Here is a 25,357-nt window from a genome sequence, read left to right on the forward strand (position 1 = left end):
AAGAGCAGGTTGTACCGATCATCATTGGCTGTGATTTCATGACGTCTCAGATAGGCCTTCAAACAGTGTAGACACATATCAAACTTTACGGAGGCCTCTGGATCCTTTGGATCAATCTCCAGCTTCTCCAGTCGGATTGGCTTGTTTCTGGGACTTTAAAATTTCTGATCAATGAATTGTGGCACAATCAATGACCATTCAGAGACATGCAAGAGTCAAAGGCTTTATTGATCAGAAAGCCCAGACATGCCTCTACGTGCTGCTGGCTTACGTCCAAGGCAGGTGTGAGGGAGGAGACTAGGGCTCTCGGCCTTTATTAGGGGATCTTATGGGGAGGGTCTACAGGTACAGAAGGCGGGCCACCCTGTCCAGCCCAGTGAGGACATGCCTGCAGTACCGTGTCCCACCACATCCTCTAGATTTCTTTTAAAGCTTGAATGCATGTGTTGTTCTGTTAATGCCTCTACTTGAGAGTTGTGAAATTTTGATGCTGCATTGCAGGATTAGCTGATAAAGAAATTCCATACGTGATGAATGATGGTAGTTTTAACAAGCAGGAAGACAATATTAGAAGTTGTAAATAAAATTACACATGCTGGAAATCTGAAATGAAATCTCTGAGTGGGAGATACAGACATATGAGACATATTGTGGAAAAAAAAACAAAATGCTGGAGAAGTGTCCTTTAGGTGAAGATACTTAACTGACATTTCGGGCTTGAGTCCTTCATCAAAGTATGAGAAATGCCAGTTGGTGTCGTGTCCGAATAAAAGAGTGGTGGGGGGGGGGGAGGGGGCAGTGGCAAAAGCAGAGATAATGATGAAGAAAGGAAGGAAGGGACAGCAACAATGAGGGAGAAGAACTGGAAAGACAGGAAAAGGGAGAGGGGGAAAAACAAGCAGGTTTAATGGTAAACAGTAAAGTCAATGTTAATACCATCTGGCTGGAGAGTGCCCAGATGGAGAATAAGGTTGTTGCTCCTCCAATCTGTGGTTGGTTAGGGTGGGATAGTGCACAAGGCCATGGACAGACGTGTGTGCGGGAGTGTGACTTGGAATTGAAGTGGTTGGCCACTGGGAGGTTGCTATTGGAGTGGAGGTGCTGATCGAAGCGATTTTCTAGTCGGTGACCGGTCCTTCTGATGTGGAGGAACCATTAATGGTGAGATGAAGGCAGATGGAATCAAATAGGGGAGAACATGTTGGCGGACTGTCTGGGTAGTAGGTTGGTGGAAAATGGGTGCTGGGGCTAATGTGTAGGAATGGGAAGAGGAGTTGAAATAACATTTTTTCCCAACCTTGTATAGTGGCAGGGGTTTTGAATTAACTTTTCTTTTTCTTGTAATTTGTATTTCAATATAATTGTATTGTTTAATTTTTCTATTATTGCAAAAATATCTTTAAAAAATTACATGCAAAAGGGAGCTCGAGATGCCCATTGTGAACAAAGAATAGGTGCTCTGCAAATGAATGTCTGGCCTGTGCTTAGTCATGCAAATATAGAAACAGGTAAACTGGGAACTCCAAATAGAGCAGATGAGGTTGCATGTAAATCTTTGCTTCACCTGAAAGGACTGCTTAGGACCCTGGATGATAGTGTGGTGGTGTAAGGGTGGTGCAAGAAAAAAAATTCCACCTCCTTTGTTGCAGATCAGGGTTAGGGAAGGGTGGGAGGATGAGGAAGGATGAGTAGATCAGGGAATCACTCAGTGAGTGGTCCCTCCAGACCATGGAAAGGGGTGGAGAGGGGAAAATATGACCTGTGGTGCGATCCTGTTGTAGTTGATGCAAATGATAAACAACCACCCTACTAGCCTCTGTATCCACCCCAATGCCTTTTGTTGCTCCTAGTGGTGTGCATTAAACTTCCACTTCTCATATGCACACTAACCTGCCAGTTCTTGGCCTTTTCCACTGCCAGGGTAAGGTCCAATGCAAATTTAAGAAATAACACCTAATATTTTGCCTGTATAGTTTACAGCTAATTTCATGAGCCTTAATCTCTTGCATCACCCTCTGATCCACCTGTAATTTTCCTGTCTTTACTCTTGATGCACCAATTGAATAAAGACTGAAGTAATCAAAACTAAAGGCTTTTATTTGCAAGAGATGGACAACATCCCTGTGTTGGATGCTCACACTGACCCAGACTTAAACTGGAAGCAGGCATGACAGCCTTTATGGGAAAGAAAGGGAAGGAGTCACTAGCCGGCCAGTGTCAACCAGGAAAGGTTATGTAATTTACATAAAATTAATATGTACAATAGTGGTTTCACCACAACTTCCTTTCCCAATTCCACCCTCATAAAATGCTTTATCACCTTTTATCATTCCCCCACCCAATGATTTCCATCCACCTTGACCTGGTCCATCCACCACGTTCCAACATTACACCTCCCTCTCACCTTCCTGATTTATCAAAAGTTCCCATTTATCATCTTTCTCGCTGTCCCCCGCCCTTTTTTTTCTCTTTGTCTACTTTCCCCCTAATTCACGTTCCTGTCTTCCCACTCCTACTGGATCCCGTCGTCTTACCCTTCTCACGCTCTTCTCGACTTGGCGATCTTCCTTCTCCCCTGCCAGTGCTGATACGCGCTCTCGACCCGTGACGTCGACAAATTCTTCCCCACGCCCGCAGACGCTGTTCGTCCCGCTGAGTTCCTCCAGCAGTTCATTTAACTGTGGATAAAAATAAAACTGTCAGCTGTTCTTGAACATTGACCTCTTCTCTGATTCCCACTGTGGTTCCGTCCCATTGCAACGTGAGGTCTTGAGCAATTTTGCTTTTTTTTATTTCCAACTGCAACGTTGGACAAAGTGAGCCTCCAAGTCCCAGGGTACATTGCGCAGGGCATGCGCACCCATCCCCCCTTTCCCCCTCCCTCCCGGGCTGCCTTCGTGGAAAGCCCAGGCACAGTGCTCGCGCCGCAGCATCTCGCGACCAGTCAGTTAGTGGTGGCGCGGCTGCGGAGCGCGCTGCACAACTATGCCCCACACTGACCGGCTGAAGGATTAATTTGTGAGGTGTTTTTTTTTTAAAAAAACGAATTCTATTATACGGTTATTCCAAAAAAAAAATTAAAAATGACTAAAACTGCGGAAGGGTCGCGGGAAGACCTGTCTAAAATTGCGGACGAGGATCTGATGAAGTGGAGTAAGGAGGAGCTGGTGAGGAGACTTCGGAGATCGGATGCCGAGAAGATGACGGTCATGATCGATCACAGCAACCTGATCAAAGAAGTGAATCGGCGGTTGCAGGTGCACTTGACCGAGATCCGGGGGCTCAAAGACGTCAACCAGAAGCTGCAGGAGGACAACCAGGAGCTCAGGGACCTGTGCTGCTTCTTGGACGATGACAGGCAGAAAGGCAAGAAGGTGTCGCGGGAGTGGCAGCGGCTGGGCAGGTACACTGCGGGGGTGATGCGCAAAGAAGTTGCCTTGTACTTGCAGAAAATGAAGGAGCTGGAGGCCAAGCAGGACGAGGTGGTGAGGGAGAACTTGGAGCTGAAGGAGATGTGCCTCATGCTGGACGAGGAGAGGTGTGTGGGCAGCCGCTGCTCCATAGACAGTCAGTCCAGCCTGCTGCACCTGAGCGCCACAAGTGGTTCCAGGGACGTGGGCGACGGGAGCAGCACCTCCAGCTCGGGCAGCACCGACAGCCCCGAGCACCACAGCCAGCTGGCGGGAGGCAGCCCCGAGCATCTCCACAGGCACCGGGCGCCCGGCGGAAGTAGCCCGGAGCACCTGCAGAAGCACCGAGGAAGCAGCCCCGAGCACCAGAAACACAGCCTGAACACCGGCAGCCCTGAGCTCCTGCCCAAGCACCTGAGCGGCAGTGCCGAGCACCTCCCTAAGCACATGATCAGCTCGAGTCCTGAGCACCCAAAGCACATGATGATTGGCACCTCGACTCCGGAGCATTTGCAGCAGCAGCACCGGGGTGGCAGCCCTGAGCGCCCTAAGCCGCACCATGGAGGCAATTCCGAGCACTTTAAACACCTGGGCAACAGCAGCAGGGAAGGGACTCTGCGAAGAACGTCGACAGGAGCCACAGCAGACGAGTTTACGCCTCATCACAGAAGTGTATACAATGGGATGAATGGTGGGTTGGTAGACCTACTGAAACCACAGGTGTTTTTGCAGAGACTGCAAGCTCATAGCCACAAAATCTGATACACTTGGGGGTTTAGCGCATTGATTTCAGTGGATTAAAAGAATGAGTTGTTAGGCCACATGCGCCAGTAACGCATGTGTTTAATAACGGTGGAAGCTTTCTCATGCATGTTCATTTGCTTGAGATCAAACCTGTCTTTTGTAGTATTCCCATAAATTGTTCATTTAAAAATGAGCAGATAGCACCACAATGATTGATAAAATCAATGCGTTCCCATTTTTCTATTAAACATCCCAATTCCTATTAAAACCAAAATACAAACTAGTTTCAGGCAGAATCAATATGCGTAAGAGTAGCACTTTTGGTTGGTGATAAATCATGAGATTTTTTTTCAATTTCAGACGCATTTTTGTTTTGATGCACACTTAATAAATGACAGCCATTTATTTTTCCAACTAAATAAGTAATTTCAATTGCATGGCAAATCGATGCCCTTCATATGTGTAAATATGTGCACAGTACATTAGACTGACAATGCATGCATTGTGTGAATCTATTCATGTACCAATTTTGCTGCTAAAACTGGATTTAATTTTTTTCCATATCAACATTAAATAACTGCATTTTTAGTAAAGATAGCTAAGTGTGGTCCTAACTGGGTTTTTGGATCTTTGGTGCTGTGTGCATAATTTTAAAAATACAGTGTTTTTCCAAAAGTAAAAGTCATTTATTAGATTACTTGCAGTTAGTTAAAATGCAGATTATTTAGGAAAAGCTGAATGTATTCCTTGTTCTGATTTGTGTTTTTTTTTTTGGCATAAAATTACCGTATATAAAACAAACCAATATCACTATTGTCGTAAATAGCTGATTTAATTTTGCAGTCTTGTTCAAATGTACAAATTGTAATATAAAATCCTTTTTAGGTGTAAGTACATTTCATAGACTTTCACTCAAACTGGCTTTTGTAGTTAACTGGAATTAAAAGGGGGAAAATTGCATAAAGTTCCAGAGGCATCTAACTTCTCCAGTCAGGTAAATGAAATGTAATAAATGTTTTTGTATGACAGTAGGCTCCAAAACAAACTCTTTCAGGGTCAATGTTGTACTGTTTGTTTGAAAAGGTAATACCAGGCTTTATTGCTATGTCTTCCAATTTGTTAATTTGTGGAACATAATTCTTATAATCTGTAATTTTCCTGAATGTTTAATTTTGTTAGTTATTGATGTGATTTGAAGAAAGTCATGAAGGGGAACTGCGACATTTAAAACCAGGGTGCAACAGAAATATCATTATAAAGCAGAGAAAATTGGGGTCAAATATGTTGTGGCTATTTACTGTTAGGTCTACTGAAAATATTGATCCAATCTTGGCTTCAATTGAAATTCAGGTTGCTTGTACAAGTTGAGGCATAGGTTATTAATTTGGTTCCAAACTCTAAAACTTGATGCCTAAAGCTGAACCTTTATTGCTTTTGAATTTCACCACAGGTTTGAGGTACAGTGATCTTGTCCATTTCTAAATGGTTGAGATGTACCCTTCCACTCCATCACAGTTAAATTCTGCTTTGATTGACTGCAGGGTTTGAGATGACTGACCCATAGATATTGGGAACTTCACAAGAACAGCAAATGTCCATAACAATACAATCAAATCATGGCTATGTATTGTTAACTCATGTCCAATTATAGTTTATTGGTGGCCTGAAAGTCCTTTACATTGGTGGTGATGATGTTGTTTTCAGATGGATGAAATAATATGCCAAAAATGCATAAACTAAGTTTTGTCTAATGTTTCATGGATATTTGTTATGAATATTTTGGTTTCTTTTAAGAGATACTATTTAAAAACCAACCCAATTCCTGATAGTCAAACAAAACTTCCAAAGAAAATGCCTATTTTGATTGATTCCAGAGTATAAGAATGCCCCGTATAAAATTAAGATGAGGTAGAAATTGGATGACTGTATGATGTCAGAATTAAGGCATATTGTTGTGAACATTATTGTTGAATTCCTCAACTGTAATATATTGGTGACTAATTTTGATGCTAACTTGGTGTGATATAGTAAAACATTGTAAATTTCTATATAGCCTTATTTAACATGGAACCATTATAATACCTGCTTAAGTTATGGAAGTGGAATGTCCAGAATAAATCAAATTATAGCTAATAACTAAAATATTGTGATATAATATGCAATCCAAAATAGTATCTGCTTTGTTGTAGCTACATCTGTTTTTCCCAAAACGTAGGTGAATAACTTGAGAGTGACTCAGCTGATTTGGGGATGGGAATTTAGGGGCATAATTGACTATTGTAAATGCCACGTGATAACTGGTATGAACGACAGTACTTCTACTGACAAGACACAAATGAAAGAGGAATTGTAACATGGGCCAAGATTTGGAAACTCCAAGTCAATTAGATAAAGAGCCAACTGTCACCACGATAGACTTCAGGTTTGAAAAGTTCAAAATGGAGTATTTAGTGCCAGAGGTTTTTTTTCTTTCTAGATCCACTCTTTGCTATTAGCTTATATTTTTATCTTTTCTGGTGGTATATTCCAAATAATTTTAAAACACTCCAGAAAATTATAACTTGCCATTGTTTCTGTGAAAATATTTGCATTTATTTAAAGCAGTTGATATTTTTTGACACGTTCTGAAGTGTTTTACACTCAGGAAGGTAAATTTTCCACATTTTACTCTCTGTTATAATGTTAGAAACATGAAAGATAACTTGAGCAGGTGTTAATCAGATAGTTTGTTTTTGTGATTTTAGATAAGGAATAAATGTTGGCTAGAATGACTGGGGGTTTGCCTCTTCAGGTAGAGACCAAAGTTTAATATTTTATTTGAAGGACAGCAACTGAAAGGAGAAGCAGTGTGTGTTTAAAAATGTAAAAATTCTATTTATAATTAGATAAAAGTTTAGAAATGTATTTTAAATCACCTTAAGACTATAATTAATATCAAGGTGAGAGCTCCAATATGCCTGCTTATGCTACATGCCCTTAAAATTCATTGTGGGAATAAAGTTTGTAATTCTGTTGGGAGAGAATAAATATCGTTGTTGTTTAAAAAGAAAATCACAAATGTGGATTAATTTCATGGTATTAAATCAAATCAAATAGAATTTTGCATCTAAATTTGAAAATTTCAACTGGTATGAGAATCACAAATATGTTTTTTTTAAAATCACCAGAAATGTTGCGGGGGTAAAGCACAGAATTTTGTGGTTTTTTTTAAAAAATATATTTTTCACAGTATGAACCATATGAACCATATTAACCAAAATACACACAAACATTTCCCTCATGAATATACACAGTGTCATTTTCTTCCCTTTTCCCTCCTCCCTTCCCTCCCTCTTTCCCACCTCCCTCCTTACCCACTAAACGTTCAACATACACAATACAATAAACCCATTAAACAATGTCATCACACAATGAAAATAATGAAGAAAATTGTGTCATCTACTTTTACACACTGGGTCATTTTGTCATTTTAGGGGGTGGAGGTCCACAGTAGGCCCTCTCTGTTGTGGTCCATGTACGGTTCCCAAATTTGTTTGAATACTGTGACATTATTTTTTAAATTATATGTTATTTTTTCCAATGGAATACATTTATTAATTTCTATGTACCATTGCTCTACTCTCAGGCTCTCTTCTGATTTCCAGGTTGACATTATACATTTTTTTGCTACAGCTAAGGCTATCATAATAAATCTTTTTTGTGCTTCATCCAAATTGAGGCCTAGTTCTTTACTTCTTATATTACTAAGAAGAAAGATCTCTGGATTTTTTGGTATGTTGCTTTTTGTGAATTTATTTAATACCTGATTTAGATCTTCCCAAAACTTTTCCATTTTCTCACATGCCCAAATTGCATGTACTGTTGTTCACGTTTCCTCTTTACAGCGAAAACATGTATCTGATACTGTTGGGTCCCATTTATTTAACTTTTGGGGCGTGGTATATAACCTGTGTAACCAATTATGTTGTATCATGCGTAACCTCATGTTTATTGTGTTTCTCATAGTTCCGGAGCATAGCTTTTCCCATTTTTCGTTTTTTATCTTTATGTTTAGATCTTGTTCCCACTTTTGTTTGGGTTTACAGCTTATTTCATCATTCTCTTTCTCTTGCAGCTTGACATACATGTTTGTTATAAATCTTTTAATTATCATTGTGTGTGTAATCACATATTCAAAGCTGCTTCCTTCTGGTAACCTCAGCCTGCTTCCCAATTTGTCCTTCAAGTAGGTTTTCAGTTGGTGGTATGCAAACATTGTACCATGAGTTATACCATATTTGTACTTCATTCGTTCAAAAGATAATAAGTTATTTCCCAAAAAAACGATTTTCTATTCTTTTGATCCCTTTTCTCTCCTATTCTCGAAAGGAAAGGTTATCTATTGTGAAAGGGATTAGTTGATTTTGCGTCAATAACAATTTTGGTAGTTGGTAATTTGTTTTTTTTCCTTTCTATGTGAATCTTCTTCCAAATGTTGAGCAGTTGGTGCAGTACTGGTAAACTTCTATGTTGCACCAGCTTTTCATCCCACTTATAAAATATATGTTCTGGTACCTTCTCCCCTATTTTATCTAGCTCTAACCTGGTCCAATCTGGTTTTTCCCTTGTTTGATAAAAATCTGATAGATATCTTAATTGTGCTGCTCTATAATAATTCTTAAAGTTTGGTAGCTGCAAACCCCCTTGTTTGTACCATTCTGTTAATTTATCAAGCGCTATCCTCATTTTCCCCCTTTCCATAAGAATTTCCTTATTATTTTCTTTAGCTCATTGAAAAATTTTTCTGTTAAGGGAATTGGTAACGATTGAAATAGGTATTGTATCCTTGGGAAGATATTCATTTTAATACAATTTACCCTTCCTATCAGTATTAGTGGTAAATCTTTCCAATATTGTAAGTCATGTAATTTCTTCATTAATGGCTGATAATTTAATTTGTATAGATGGCCTAGATTATTATCTAGTCTAATACCTAGGTATCGGATTGCTTGTGTTTGCCATTTAAATGGTGATTCTTTCTTAAACTTTGTGAAATCCGCATTATTCATTGGCATTGCTTCACTTTTATTTGCGTTGATCTTGTACCCCGATACTTCTCCTTATTCCTTCAATTTCTTATGTAATTCTTTTATTGATAATTCTGGTTCTGTTAAGTATACTATGGTGTCATCTGCAAATAGACTGATTTTATATTCCTTCTCTTTTATTTTTCTCCCTTTTATTTTATTTTCTGTTCTTATCAGTTTTGCCAAGGGTTCTATAGCTAAAGCAAACAGTGAGCGAGATAGTGGACATCCCTGCCTAGTTGACCTGCTTAATTTAAATTGGTTCGATAAATATCCATTTACTGTCACCTTCGCCAATGTTCCCTTATATAATGCTTTAATCCAATTAATATATTTTTCTGGTAGGTTGAACCTCTGTAATACTTTGAATAAATAATTCCATTCTACTCTGTCAAAGGCTTTCTTTGTGTCTAAAGCAACCGCCACTGTTGGCGTTTTATTTCCTTGTATTGCATGAATTAAGTTAATGAACTTACAGATATTGTCTGTTCATCTTTTCTTAATAAATCCAGTTGATACACAGTCAGCCAATCTGTTTGCTAATAGTTTTGCTATTATAATCTGAGTTAAGTAGAGATATTGGTCTATACGATGCTGGTGTTAGTGGATCTTTCCCCGTCTTTGGTATTTCTGTAATTATTTCTGTTTTACTTGAATATGGCATGTTTTGTGTTTCTTCAATCTGGTTCATTACTTCCAGGAGAGGAGGAATTAATAAGTCTTTAAATGTTTTATAGAATTCTATTGGGAGTCTGTCATCTCCCGGCATTTTATTGTTCGGTAGCTTTTTTATTATATTCTGTATTTCCTCTATTTCAATTGGTTTTATCAATTTGTTTTTCTCCTCTTCTTGCAATTTTGGTAGTTCAATTTTAGCTAGAAACTCATCTATTTTGTCTTCTTTCCCTTCATTCTCAGTTCGGTATAATTGCTCGTAGAATTCCTTGAAGTTTTCATTGATCTCTGTTGGGTTGTATGTAATTCGTTTGTCCTTTTTCCTTGATGCCAATGCCGTTCTTTGAGCTTGTTCTGTTTTAAGCTGCCAAGCAAGTATTTTGTGCGTTTTTTTTCTCCTAGCTCATAATACTTCTGCTTTGTCTTCATTATGTTCTTCTCCACCTTATATGTTTGTAGTGTTTCGTATTTTATTTTTTTGTCCGCCAATTCTCTTTTTGTTGTATCTTCTCTTGTTGCTAGTTCTTTTTCTGTACTTACTATTTCCCTTTCCAGCTGTTCTATTTCCTGATTGTAGTCCTTCTTCATCTTAGTTACATAACTTATTATTTGCCCTCTGATGAAAGCTTACATTGCATCCCATAATATAAATTTATCTTTCAATGATTCCGTATTTATTTCAAAGTATATTTAATGAATCAATTAATTCTCTAAAATCCTGTCTTTTAAGTAGCATGGAGTTTAACCTCCATCTATATGTTCTTAGTGGGATGTCCTCCAGCTCTATTGCTAATAATGGGTGAGTGATCCGATAACAATCTAGCTTTATATTCTGTTTTCCTAACTCTCTCTTGGATATGGGCTGACAATAGGAACAGGTCAATCCTTGAGTATGTTTTATGTCTACTCGAATAATATGAGTATTCCTTCTCCTCCATATATCCAAAAGTTGCATTTCCTGCATTGATTTAACCATAAATTTGGCTACTTTGTTCTTTCTGCTAGTCTTTTGTCCAGTTTTATCCATCTTTGAATCCAAATTAAGGTTAAAGTCCCCTCCTATCAATATATTCCCCTGCGTATCTACAATCTTCAAAAAGATATATTGCATAAACTTTTGATCTTCTTCATTAGGTGGATATATATTGACCAAATTCCCGAGTTCTGCATATATCTGACACTTTATCATTACATATCTCCCTGCTAGATCTATTTTTTCCTCCTCTATTTTGATTGGTACATTTTTATTGATTAATATAGCTACACCTCTTGCTTTTGAGTTATATGATGCTGCCATTATGTGCTCTACCATGTCTCTCCTTAACTTATTGTGTTCCACTTCAGATAGATGCGTTTCCTGCACGAATACTCTATCTATTTTTTCTTTTTTCAGTAAATTTAATAGCCTCTTCCTTTTGATTTGGTTATGTATTCCATTAATATTTATAGTCATATAGTTCAAAATGGCCATTTCATACTTTGTTTACATCTCATTTCTGCTTTATCACCACCATCTTTCCCCTTTTCCCCCATTTCCATTTCTCAGTTTTCTTTTTTTGAATGCACTGTATGACAACACTTCTAAAACATAAAATATTTCAACCGTTCCAACATCTAAAATTCCCTTAACCCCAAGTGTTCCCCCCCCTCTCTGAGTCGCCCCTTGTCCCTTGCTGGGCAACCACAACTCCCCTCTCCATTCAGACTGCGAACCCGTTCACAAGTGTCAACTGATTTCGCAGTGACTGTTATTCTCTCCCACCCAACCCCCTCCAGAAAAGATTTTTAACTTCCCATTACAACAAAGCTCCCCCTCATTTCTTCTCTTTTTCTTTTTCTGTTTTATTTATTTATTATCAATTAATTAATTTATTTTTAACCCCTCTTTTTTCCCCCTTCTCCCTTACTTCCCTCCTTTAGTTCTTACTTGTACATTATTTTTACTTATATATAGTTTGTCGTCGTTCTTTGTTCTTGTTACATCTCTTCATCTCTCTTTCTGTCTTGCAGGCATTCTGCAAATTTTCGTGCTTTCTTTGGATCTGAGAACAGTCTGTTTTGCTGCCCCAGGATAACTATTTTAAGCACCGCTGGATATCTTAACATAAGTTTATAGCCTTCCTTCCATAGGATCGATTTTGCTGCGTTAAACTCCTTCCTCTCCTTTAGGAGCTCAAGACTTAAGTTTGGGTCAAAAAAAATTTTTTTGACCTTTGTATTCCAGTGTTTTTTTGTCTTCTCTCATTTTATTCATTGCCTTCTCCAATATATTTTCTCTTATCGTATATCTCAGGAATTTTACTAAAACGGATCTTGGTTTTTGTTGTGTCTGTGGTTTCGGGGCTAATGTTCTATGTACTCTTTCTATTTCCATTCCTTCCTGCATTTCTGGCATTCCCAGAACCTTTGGGATCCATTCTTTTATAAATTCTTTCATATCTTTGCCTTCGTCATCTTCCTTAAGGCCTGTTATCTTTATATTGTTTCGCCTACTATCGTTTTCCATTATATCCATCTTCTGAGCTAACAGCTCCTGTGTTTCTTTAACTTTTTATCACTTTCTTCCAATATTCTTTTTAAGTTGTTCACTTCCATATCTACCAACGTTACAAGTTCTTCCACATGTTCTAATCTTTTCCCTACATCTGTTATGACCAACTCTATTCTACTCACTTTTTCTTCAGTACTTTTCATTTTTCTTTTCATTTCACTAAATTCTTGTGTCAGCCATTCTCTTAATGGTTTCATATGTTGTTGAATTTTTAAAAAAAATCTATGTACTGTCCATTCATTTTTACCTCTTATTCCTCTGTGTTCTCCTTCTTCTTCTGTGTCTGCTCTTGGGTTTGTGTCTTCTACTTGTCTTCCTTGTATCTGTCTCTTCTGACTTTCTTGTTGAGCTGCTTGTCTCAGTTTGTTGGGTATTTTTTTTTCCATGGGGTCTTGATGTTGGTCCTCTTCTTCTGGGTTGGTTATCTGTTGTGTTTCTAGTTTCCTTTTTTCATTCTCACCCCTCCCTTTCCTGTGGTTTTCTTTATCTTCCAGCTGGGAGCCCTGCTGTCGGGTCTCTCTCAACTGTTCGTGCTGTGAAGTTTCACTCCACAGCTGGTCCCCCCTCCCGTCGGTGTCGTCTTTGTTGTGCGCATCGCGCATGCGCGATTCCTTGTGCATGCGCAGTTGCGCTCCCCTGTTTGGCTCCATGAGCCATTTTTGCAGTTCTGCAGTTAGTGGGTCGTGACCCTGTGGGGTCTCCACTAACTTTGGGGAGTGGGCTCCTCTTTCCACAGCGGGTCCCTGCTTTTTCTTGCAGGTAAGGCCTTCACCTTTCTCTTCCGGCGTCTTTCTTTCTTTTCTTCCCGTTGTTTTTGGCTTTTCTTTCTTAGGTGCCATTTTCTCCACACCTTTATTTTTTATTTGTTGTGATTTGTGTGTCTGGGGCTTTGTTTTTTCTTCACATTTTTCCTTCTTTTCTGGAGAGGGCAGGTATTCTCCTACCGGCCGCTTCTCCATCACATGACTCCTCCCAATCCCATGGTTGAAGTAAAAACACACAATGCCGGAGAGACTCAACAGGTCAACAGTGCCCTTTATGTAGCAAAGGCTGAGATACATAACTAGTGCTTCCGGTTTGAGCCCTTCATCAAAGTATGAGAAAATGCTGGTGAGCGTCAGAATGAAAGAATCAGAGGGGGAAAGGGGAGTGGGGGGAGTGGCAGGGCAGGAGATGAAAGATGAAGAAGGGAGGGAGGGGACATCTACACTGAGGGTGAGGTGGAAAGGTAGGAAATAGGGAGGGAGAAGAAAAGTCAAACAGGTTTAATGGAAAGCAGTGATGTCAATGTTCATGCCATCTGACTGGAGGGTGCCCAGATGAAAAATAAGGTGTTGTTCTTCCAATCTGCAGGTGGTCAGTGTGGGACAGTACATAAGGTCATGGACAGATGTGAGCGCGGGAGTGTGACCTAGAATTGAAGTGGCCACTGGGAGGTCGCTATGGTTGCAGGTGGAGAGGAGATGCTGAGCGATGTGATCTCCCAGTCTGCGACTAGTCTCTCTGATGTAGAGAATGCCACAAAGGGTGCAATAAATAAGTCCTCTGGATGTACAGGTGAAGTGTTGCTTCACATGGAAGGGCTGTTTGGGGCCCCAGACCGTGGTGAAGGAGGAGGTGTGAACGCAAGTGTTGCACCTCCTGCGAGCACGGGAAATGCCAGAGATGTGATCGGTGGAGAGGGATGAGTGCATAAGGGAATCGTGGAGAGAACTGTCCCTGCAGAAGGCCAAGAGAGGAGAAACAGGAAAGATGTGTCTAGTGGTAGGATCCTGAAGTGAGTGCTGGAAATTTCAGCAGATGATGTATTGGATATGGAGGCTGGTGGATGGTAGGTGAGGATTAGGGGCATTCTATTTGGTTGTGTCTGAGGGCAGAGGGGGCCAGGGCAGATGAACAGGAAATGGAGGAGATGCTGGGTAGGGCTGAGTTGATAGTGGTGGAGGGGAAGCCATGTTTGTGGAAGAAGGCAGGCATTTCAGAAGCTCTGGACCAGTTATCTAAAACTGATTTTCACATCAACAATAAATTTAATTTTGCTGCTTTTTATTTTTCAAAATTGGCCAATCAACATGTGAACATTCAAGTACCAGATGCGTTGGGTACTTAGTATAAAGAGGATTAATTACATATTTGACCACCTGATGGATATAACCTTTTACAAGATTTTTGAAGCAATACAGGGCAAAAAATATGTATCCAGAAGTGCTTGTTTCACCTGCTGCATTGTTTAGGTTATTGTGACCAGTTTTTTTTTAAACCACAGACCATAGATAAACTTTATATCATTAATTTTTAAAATATTTTCCTTGAGGATCTTGTGTTAACTTGTGAGTAGTCTTAATTTCCAAAATGAGGTCAATATTTTCTTCATTTAAGTGAAATTTTCAGTTCATTTTTGCTTGATGAAAGGTGATAATGATTGAGCAATTTTTTTTTGCAAGACAATTGTGTGAACCCAGAAGAACTGCAGATAAAGTAAATCATAAGTGTAAGAGGAGCTACTAATAGAAATTCCAGCACATTATTAATTTGTTCCATTTCAGAAATATTTATTGATGATTTTTGTCTGTATTTTTGATCAGTGGTTGTCTAAATATCTCATTGTTCGTTAAAACAGAATCTCCAAAAATATATTTGTCCAGTGTGATATACAAGTAAATATCTGATAATCAGCTTGGTGGTGTGATGACTAGAGTTATTCTGATTGTCCAATTCTCTGTATTATCCTGAACTCAGTATTTTACTTTATTCTTTGCTTTTTCAAGACTTGTGTATTTCAAGCCTTTGGTGTACTGTATGGCACAATGGTCTTGTCCATGCTTTTAAAAGAGAAAAATATTGTTAAGGAGTAATTTTTTGTTAATTGCCCTAGTTTTCTGTCCTCCAAGAAAGCACATTGATTATTGGGATATTTTTGTTACCAATAACAGCACACTGCATGTATGAGCCTGGCAATGATTATTGACAAATGGTGCCATCTTCAATAAGTCTGCTTATGATTTAACATGAAGGCTATGCATCACACATGAAGAATCATTACACAGTAATAGGAAGTTTGAACTTTTGGTTAATTTTATTGCTTTATGTTACTGAGGGGTGCTGAATTGAATTGTGGTGCTACCTTTGACTGGAAATAAGATAATTTGACAAATAATGTGGATTACACCTTGTATCTTAGTCTTTATGCTTAATGCCACAGTTGACAGTGAATTAAACATTAAATATCAAAGGTGTGTCAGAAGATGTATTTCTATCTTTTTAAAACTGAACTTTTATAATAGTTATTAGTTGCATTCCAAAACTGCAGAGGTGTGCTTCTTCAAATGCTTTACTTTTGTGGTTACCTTGTTTTTGAGCAACTGAACTGGATTTTTTGGTGAAGTACACTGTATTTTAGTTTTACCTTTCTCCTGCCACATTAGTTTTGGAAGATGGTGCCTTCTGGTTGTGGCATGATTTTTGGAGGCACTAATTTTCCTTCAGTAGTTTAACCAAGTTAGTTTTTTTCATCATGTCCGAATCTTTGTCAGTTAACAGTGGACACATTAGTCAAATGAATTCTAATTTCATCTGACATCCACACAGATGTACTTAAACCAGTTGCCACTGGATTGTGCTTGTGGTCATAGATCCTCATTGATTTTTCCTTCTGAGCTTAATTTCTATCACCCTTCAGATGGTCTCATTAAAATCACCTGAATGGTTTAACTTTGCATTAATTTAGCAGATGAATAGAGGAGCTACTTATTTTTTGTTTTAGTACTGTGCTGGAAACTCTTAAAAGATTGTGATCATAATCAAAAGAAGTTTTTTTTTCTCTCTGGAAATCTATACAAATCCTGGTGAAAGTGTCTATCTTTGAACTTTACATAAAATAGTACCATTCATGAGGTAGGAATACAATGTAATTTAAAAGGAAAGAAAGCCTGAAGCTGGCATTTAGAAATCATAGGGGGAGAAACTGGAGGGTGAAATGGTTTGGATTTGCATAATCTAAGGGAGAAGAGCATGGAGCATGTATATTACAAATCTAAAATAGGAAAATGATTTGGAGTCGTATTTTCTATGGTAGTCGTACTGATAAATGCAATGTCACCAAAGTGGCAAAAGTTTAATGTGTGATATGAAACATTTGATAGTTTTATAGGGTTATTTTGTAGTTTTGATCAAGAAGGGAGATGAGGATAATCCAGGGAGCTATTGGCTGTAGAACCTCATCATTGTTAAGGAAGCCTCTGTATATGTCAGTGTGTAAGAGTGGTGTAAAAGATGCTCCACCCCCCCAGAATTTCCACTTAAAATGTAGGTTTTGAACTACTCTTGCTGTATGAGACTACCCCAAATCTGACACTTACTGCTGAGAGCTTATTGCCCCAATACTCCTTCATCAACCATCCCACTGTCACAATATTTTAAAAGCAAATTATCCAGTAAAAATTTAAATTTTATTAGCACCTTTTAAAATAAACCACTGTGGGGCATGGCAAGATGGCGTAGAGTCTAGACGTGTAATCTCGACCTCTCTGGCTAGACTTTTAAGTACCCGCTTTTTAACCCTTTGTTTTCAAGTTTAAACATTTTAAATTTTAGCTTAAAGTATTGAGGAACTATTATGGCCATTAATGGTAAAAAGATTAAACCTCAAGTGCAGAAGAAGTTACATTTTCAAAGTGCCGAAGATTTGGGGCCTAAACGACTTGTTACAGCTTCAGGTTTAATTTCTTCAGTGTCTAAACCACAAAGACTGCCTGTGGGAGCTGAAAAAAAAATGTCTACTACTCACCAAGTGAAGAATGGCGCTGGAATTACCCATTCTCTGGAAGAAGGTGCGTGTTCCCAAGAAGTGGATCCCAATCTGGAAGCCTTTCGATTTTAACGAAGGGAGCACGCAGGAAGACAACTCCATTGTTTGAAATGCATCAGGAAGCATTGCAACCTGAAGATATCGATTTTGCGAAAAAAAAACAACGAGCTACGGAGGGAGAACAGTGGCGACCCCCTGAGGAAGTCGGGGTGCCGTCACTGGGAGTCCAGACCCGCAGTAAAACTTTTAAAATGCCTTTTGTTAAGTTGCAGCAGGAGCTGCAGTTACCTGGTTCTGCCACTATGTCAGAGAAAGCAGGGCTGAGCTTTTCTGAGTTACAATGTAAGCAACTAAATGCAGTCATTCAGCCTTTAATGAATGAGATGGCTCAAATGATAAGTTCAGAATTGAATACAGTTAAAGCACGTGTGGATGCATCTTATGAAGAATTTAAAAAATTTCAGTCTGCTTTTTTGGACTGTAAACAGCAAGTGGTTTCTAATACCGAAAAAGTGTTGAAGGTTGAAAAATCAGTCGCGAGAAGGAGTTAGAGAGGAAAATAGACTACTTGGAAAATCAAAGTAGAAGGAATAATGTGAAAATCGTTGGTTTGCCAGAAGGTATAGAAGGACAATATCCTCTTCGTTTTTTTAAAGACTGGATTCCACAAGTATTACGGCAAGAATTTTTCTCTGGAGGCTTGGTACTGGAAAGAGCTCATAGAGCTTTAAGAAGAACACCTTTACCTGGTCAGCCACCGAGACCGATAATAATTTGATGTTTGAATTATCTGGACAGAGAAGCAATACTTCGACTACCAGTACAAAATGTGAGACAATGACAAACTCTGTTATTGATTCAGAATAGCAGAGTTTTTTAAATCCAAATTTGAGTCAAGAGGTCATTCAACGTCGACATCGATTTAATCCAGTTAAATAAGCTTTGTGGCGTAAAGATTATAAGTCTACTTTTCGCTACCCGGCAGTGTTGAAGGTGTTTTATGGAGACCATCAATTTCGGTTTTTTGAGAATGATCGTGTAGCAATGATTTTTGCTGATTCATTGCCAGACATAAGAGGACAAAGACGTAGTTCACCACTGTCTCCTAAAGAAAAATCTGCTTGTTCTGGAAACGGAAGAAATGGCAGAAATGGGAAAAACGGGAATGGAAAGAGTCCAACTTTTTCTGAAATGGGATCTCCGAGATTGGAATCTCTTAGATGAATAGAAGAATTTTCTTATTCTTATTCTACTTTTTTTTTGTTATTATGATATTTTGATGTTATTCATTGTTTTTCTGGGGAAGAAGAGATTTGCTCTAAGTTCTTTACTCGTCATCAGCCACTGGTGGGTGACCCACACCCAATTTTTGTTTAGGGATTACTACCTTTTGGTAGTTTGTTATTTGGGGGGGGGGATTTTTTAAATTTTTTAAAAAATTTTCATTTTAGTTAGCTTTTAATTTCTGATTTTTTTTTCTTCTACTGGAGGGCCTATATACGTGGATTTGAGTTTTCATATAAAGATATTATTGGTATTTAGTAATAATAGTAGATATGTCAAAGTTGAGGTTTGCTACTTTTAATGTTCGAGGTTTAAACAGTCTGATCAAGCATAAGTGAGTCTTGACGTATATTAAGAAAATGAAAATTGATGAATTGATGTTGCTTTTTTACAAGAAAAACATTTGAATCTGAAGGAAAGTATGAAATTAAAGAGGGACTGGGTTGGGCATGCATATTCTTCTTCATTTAATTCTAGGTCTAAAGGCGTAGCAATTTTGATACATAAAAATTTATCTTTTGAATTACAATCAATGGAGGAAAAGGCAGGATGTATTCTTAAATTGAATTGTAAGATTTTTAGTGAATTTTGGAATTTACTTAATATTTATGTTCTAAATGTAGATGATGAAATATTTATTTCAGATGCATTTTTATATTTGGGTCAGGCTAATGATAATATTTTAGTTGGTGGTGATTTTAATTGTGTTTTGGAACCTTTATTAGATAAATCTGCAAAGAAAGTTAAGAAATCTAAGATGGCAGTTCAGGTTCAAGCATTGATGAAAGATCTTCATTTAGTAGATATTTGGAGATGTCTTAATTCGACAGAGAAAGATTTCTCCTTTTATTAATTTAGACATGAATCGTTTTCAAGTATTGACTTTTTTTTAGTATCGGAACATTTACAAGGGAAGATCCAACAAGCGGAATATAAAAGTAGGGTGATTTCAGATCATTCTTTGTTATATTTTACATATTCAACTTCTGATAAAATTCAAGTGGCCTATTGTTGGAGATTTGTTAAAAAATACAGAATTTATTGATTTTTTGAAAAAAAACAAATTAATTTTTTTTGGAAAGAAAATTCTAATTCTGTTCAAAGTAAGTTTGTATTATGGGATGCTATGAAAGCTTATTTGAGAGGACAAATAATTAGTTATATTTCTAAAATAAAAAATAATCGATTAAATCAGAGTCTTGAATTAGAGAAACAGATCGATGAGTTAGAAAAGGAATTTCAGAAAGGTGCTACAGAAGATCAGAAAATAGAATTATCTAGGCTGAAATTGAAATATAATACCTTGCAATCTTATCAATTTGAATGTGTGATTAATAGGACTAAACAACGGTATTACGAATGGGGAGAGAAGTCACACAAAGTATTGGCGTGGCAATTAAAGAAAGAACAGATATCGAGGACTATTAATGCTGTTAGACGGAATTCTCTTATTACTTATAAACCTCGTGAGATTAATGATGAATTTTGTTCATTTTATAAAAAGTTATATACATCTGGAGAAAAACAAGAAATTGGATCGATTGATTTTTTACTATCACAGTTGAATTTATCAATATTAGAGGATGTAGATATACAGGAGTTAGAGGAACCATTTACTGATTCGGAAATTAAAATGGTTATGATGGAAATGCCGAACGGTGAATTGCCTGGTGATGATGGATTTTCGGTTAAATTTTATAAAATTTTTTATGATGATTTCTCTACAGTGTTGGGGTGTATTACGTCAAGTTGGAGAACATTATGAATTACCTGAGTCTTGTTCTAGAGCTTTAATTACAGTAATCCCAAAGAAAGATAGAGATCCTTTGAAAGTATCTTCATATAGATCATTGTTAAATGTAGATAATAAAATAATAGCTAAAATATTAGCGATTAGATTGGCTAACTTTTTACCTAAGTTGATTCATATGGATCAAACAGGTTTTATAAAGAATAGATATGCTTCAGATAATATTCTGCGCATGATTAGTTTGATTAATAGATTTTGACAATCTTCAGATCACCCGATGGTGATATCTTTAGATGCAGAAAAAGCATTTGATAGAGTTGAGTAGAATTTTTTGTTTAAAGATCTGGAGAAATTTAAGTTTGGTCCTTTTTTTATTGGTTAGATTAAGGCTTTATGTAGTAAACTGGTAGCTAGAGTATTGACAACTGGCTTGATTTCGGAACCTTTTAAATTGACTCGATCAACTCGTCAAGGTTGTCCTTTATCACCAGCTTTGTTTGCGTTAGTGATTGAACCTTTAGCGCAGCTGATAAGACAAAATACACAGATACAAGGTATGAAAGTTTTAGATGAGGAGTATAAAATTAATGTATTTGCTGATGATGTATCGGTGTATTTAATAAACCCAGCTCAGTCACTTTTGCACTTGAAGGAGTGTTTAATACAATATGGATGTCTTTCTGGATATAAAGTTAATTGGGAAAAAAGTGAAATATTACCAGTAAATGAAGGATATTATTCAGTTTATAAGAATATTATTAATTTGAAATGGACTGATCGAATTAAATATTTGGGTATAATTCTGAATGTTGATTATCATTCTTTATATAATTGAATTATATTCTGTTAATAAAAAAAATTAAAACTGATTTGATTAAATGGAAAGATTTACCTATTAATTTATTGGGTAGGATAAATACAATTAAGATTAATATTTTTCCGCGTATGCAATATTTATTTCAATCTATTCCGTATTTACTTGATAATTTTTTTTTCGAGATTTGAATAAAATGGTTAGGGAATTTTTATGGAGAGGTAAATTTTCAAGAGTAGCTTTAAATAAATTAACTTGAAAATATGAGTTAGGGGATTACGTTTACCACATTTTCAAAATTATTATGAAGCAGCCCAACTTAAATTTATTAGTTCATTGATGGATTTGGAACGGCCTCCTAGTTGGGCCAAAATTGAGATGGCAAATATTTCTGAATTTGAAATACATCCATTTTTGTTTAGATGGAATATAAATTTGTTACAACAATATAATTTGCCTATACTAAAACATTTAATGAAGCTATAGATTAAGAAAAATAAAATGATAGGCTCTAGGGGTGAATTATCGGCTTTGACTCCATTGTATAATAATCAACTTATTTCTTTTTAAATACATAATTGAAGATTATTGCATTGGAGATTTAAAGGTGTGAAAAATTTGGGACATTGTTTTAAAGAGGGTAAATTTTTATCTTTTAATCAGATGAGAGACAGTTTTGGTATTGAATTCTTTGTTTCTCTATTACCAAATTTGATCTTTGGTAAAACGTACATTTGGTAGAGATATAATTTTACCTGAAATGACTAAATTTGAGATTTTTCTTATGAAGGTACCAGAGAAGGGTTATATTTCATCTATGTATCAAATATTACAGGATGGTATGGATAAAAAGGATTGGGATAGGTCTAAAAGTAAATGGGAAGCGGATAATGGTTTTATTTTTTCTGAGGATGATTGGTTAGATATTTGTTATGATAGTGTAACTAGATTGATAAATTCACGTTATGCAATGATTAACTATAATTTTTTTACATCAATTATACTTAACACCTGAAAAATTATAAAAGTATGGTTTTCATGAATCAGATTTGTGTTTTAGATGTGGTAATTCTGTTGGAACTTTTTTCATGCTGTTTGGTCATGTATACATATACAATCTTTTTGGAAGAAAATTCAATTGTTTTTAGAATACCTGTATAAGATTAAAATGCTTCTCGATCCGACAGTGTTTTGTTGGGTAGTTTGCAACCTTTGAAAGGTTTGGGATTTGATAAGTTTCAACTTGCTTTTGTATGTTTAGCTTTATCTGTAGCAAAAAAATATATTGCTAGTACGTGGAAAGATACAAATATGATTGATATTAATAGATGGCATAATGAGATGAAATATTGTTTAACATAACATAACAATTACAGCACGGAAACAGGCCATTAGGCCCTTCTAGTCCGCACCGAACCAAACACCCCTTTCTAGTCCCACCTCCCTGCACAATGCCCATAACCCTCCATCTTCTTCTCATCCATATACCCGTCCAACCTTTTCTTAAATAATACAATTGACTCCGCCGCCACTATTTCTCCCGGAAGATCATTCCACACGGCTACCACTCTCTGAGTAAAGAAGTTCCCCCTCATGTTACCTCTAAACCTCTGCCCCTTAATTCTTAACTCATGTCCTCTTGTTTTAATCTTTCCTCCTCTTAACGGAAATAGTCTATCTACATCCACTCTGTCTATCCCTTTCATAATCTTAAATACTTCTATCAAATCCCCTCTCAACCTTCTATGCTCCAAAGAATAAAGACCTAATCTGTCCAATCTCTCCCTATACTCTAGATGCTTAAACCCAGGTAACATTCTGATAAACCTTCTCTGCACTCTCTCCACTCTGTTTATATCCTTCCTATAATTAGGCGACCAGAACTGCACACAGAACTCCAAATTAGGCCGCACCAACGTCTTATACAATCTCAACATCACCTCCCAACTCCTATATTCCATGCAATGATTGATAAAGGCCAGCATACTAAAAGCCTTCTTCACCACCCTATTCACGTGAGTTTCTACCTTCAGGGAACGATGTACCGTTACTCCTAAATCTTTCTGCTCTTCTGTATTCCTCAATGCTCTCCCATTTACCACGTATGTCCTATTCTCATTCTTCTTACCAAAATGAAGCACCTCACACTTATCAGCATTAACTTCCATCTGCCATTTTTCAGCCCACTTTTCTAAGCAGCCCAAATCCCTCTGCAATCCTTGAAAACCTTCTTCATTATCCACTATTCCACCTATCTTAGTATCGTCTGCATATTTACTAATCCAATTCACCACCCCATCATCTAGATCATTAATGTATATAACGAACAACAATGGGCCCAATACAGATCCTTGAGGCACACCACTGGTCACCGGCCTCCAACCTGACAGACAATTATCCACTACCTCTCTCTGGCCTCTCCCTTTCAGCCAATGTTCAATCCATTTGACTATCTTAAAATTTATACCTAAAGACTGCACCTTCCTAACTAACCTTCCATGTGGTACCTTATCGAAGGCCTTACTGAAGTCCATATAGACAACATCCACTGCGCTACCCTCATCCACATTCCTAGTCACCTCTTCAAAAAATTCAATCAGATTGGTCAAACATGACCTTCCTCCCACAAATCCATGTTGAGTGCTCCTGATCAGACCCTGTCTATCCAGATGTTTATAAGTACTATCTCTAAGAATTTTCTCCATTAATTTACCTACCACAGACGTCAAACTTACAGGCCGATAGTTGCCAGGCTTCCTCCTTGAACCCTTTTTAAATAACGGAACCACATGCGCAATGCGCCAATCCTCCGGCACTATCCCCATATCTAATGACATTTGGAAAATAATGGAAAAAATTACATATGTTTTGTGTGATAATTATAGTTTTTTTATTAGTAAGTGGTTGTTATATTCAGAATATTTACATTTCAATTTAAATTTATTAAATCTTAATATGTATGCCTAATTTTTTTTAAATATTTTTTCTTTTTTTCTTTCTTTATGGCTCTCCTTAGGAGAGTTGGGTAAAGGGGGGGGGGGGTTTCTTTTTTTTTCTCTCTATATATATAAAAAAATAACATTTATGTTTAGGGTTAATTGTTGTATATGTTATATACTATTTGTTTTTTGAACGAATAAATAAAGTTTAAAAAAAAAACACTGTCATGTTCTTTAACAGGTAGTTTTGAAACCTCTACAGAGCCGATAGCAGTCGGTCTGGGTGGATAGACTCTGTAGTGAGTGTTGAGTCCGCTGTTTCTCAGCTATTGCAAATGATGACTGATATATGCTTTGTTTTCTGTACTAATATTTTAAAGTATATTAGACAAGTTTATAATACATTTTTATTGTTTTAATGTAACATTACTATTAATCCAGCTTTCTAAACATATATTTTAGTCAAGAAATATTTAGTGTTAGGACCGTAGGAGTTTGGCAAGTTCTCCAACACCATGGGGGACATTCTAAACTTCAGGATATTGAGATTCAAATTTTATACATGGCATATAAGATTATCCCTCATTTTGGGGTGACATTTTTAAGGTTCAAATACTGTCTTGTACACTGACGTATTCAAGAGGTTTGAGCAATAATGAGAATCAGGACAAACTTGGAAGCTGGCGGTAGACCTGATTGAAGTTTCTAAAATTATGAGAAGCATTGATAAGGTAGATGGTTAGACTATTTTTCCCCACATATGAAAAGTCAGACATTTAAAAACAGTTTAAAGGAGATGTGGCTGACAAGTTTTTCCATAGAGAGTGGTAGCTGCCTGGAACAGGTTACCAGGAGTCAGGGTTGAAGTGGATATGATAGCAACATTTAAGAGCCTTCTAGATAGACGTACAAATATAAAGGTGTTGTGAATGTCTGTCAAGCTGCCTGTCTCCCCCCCTCTGGCGAGCCTTGTTGTTCTAACATTGGCTGTGCATTATCTCTACTGTTAAGGACGCTCCCCTTTGATATAACTGTACATGCACCTATTGTCTTTCATTATTGTACCATGAGTTTCTGCTAATAAAAGCCATGATTATTTTTTGACCTCTTTGTCTATTTCAACATCTGGCACTTCAATTTTATTAGCAGAAATGGATGTAGCCCTCAAGCCAGAGCGGCTGATCATTGACCAGTCTGCCCTGAGGGCCAGAGAAATTTTCAACCACTGGATTGCTTGTTTTGATTACTATATGGCTCAAAACAACGTGGTCGATGAGACGATACAGTGGGGCCACCTGAACTCTCTGCTAGGTGAGG

The 25,357-nt window shown here is 37.3% G+C and overlaps 1 protein-coding gene and 1 long non-coding RNA gene across 4 annotated transcripts in view; one reads left to right on the plus strand and one right to left on the minus strand.

Moving 5' to 3' along the window:
• The window catches only part of LOC138760647 (uncharacterized), a 123,303-nt gene that overhangs the window by 40,491 nt on the left and 57,455 nt on the right, over nt 1-25,357 (minus strand). For both annotated transcript variants that reach the window (XR_011355770.1, XR_011355771.1), the window contains exon 2: nt 2,535-2,678. This is a non-coding gene — a long non-coding RNA (uncharacterized lncRNA). The remainder of the gene's footprint in view (nt 1-2,534; nt 2,679-25,357) is intronic.
• Nucleotides 2,920-25,357, plus strand: part of ccdc85a (coiled-coil domain containing 85A) — a 55,392-nt gene continuing 32,954 nt past the window's right edge. The window contains exons 1-2 of one of the 2 annotated variants that reach the window (XM_069931498.1): nt 2,920-4,101; nt 24,282-24,353. In XM_069931498.1, coding sequence (XP_069787599.1) covers nt 3,084-4,101; nt 24,282-24,331 — 1,068 coding nt within the window. In that variant the 5' untranslated portion in view covers nt 2,920-3,083 and the 3' untranslated portion in view covers nt 24,332-24,353. Of the gene's footprint in view, nt 4,102-24,281; nt 24,354-25,357 lie in introns of those variants that run through there. The other variant, XM_069931497.1, reaches the window with a different exon arrangement.

This window comes from Narcine bancroftii, chromosome 4 (genome assembly GCF_036971445.1).
Source record: "Narcine bancroftii isolate sNarBan1 chromosome 4, sNarBan1.hap1, whole genome shotgun sequence".
NCBI classification, from domain to species: Eukaryota; Metazoa; Chordata; class Chondrichthyes; order Torpediniformes; family Narcinidae; genus Narcine; species Narcine bancroftii.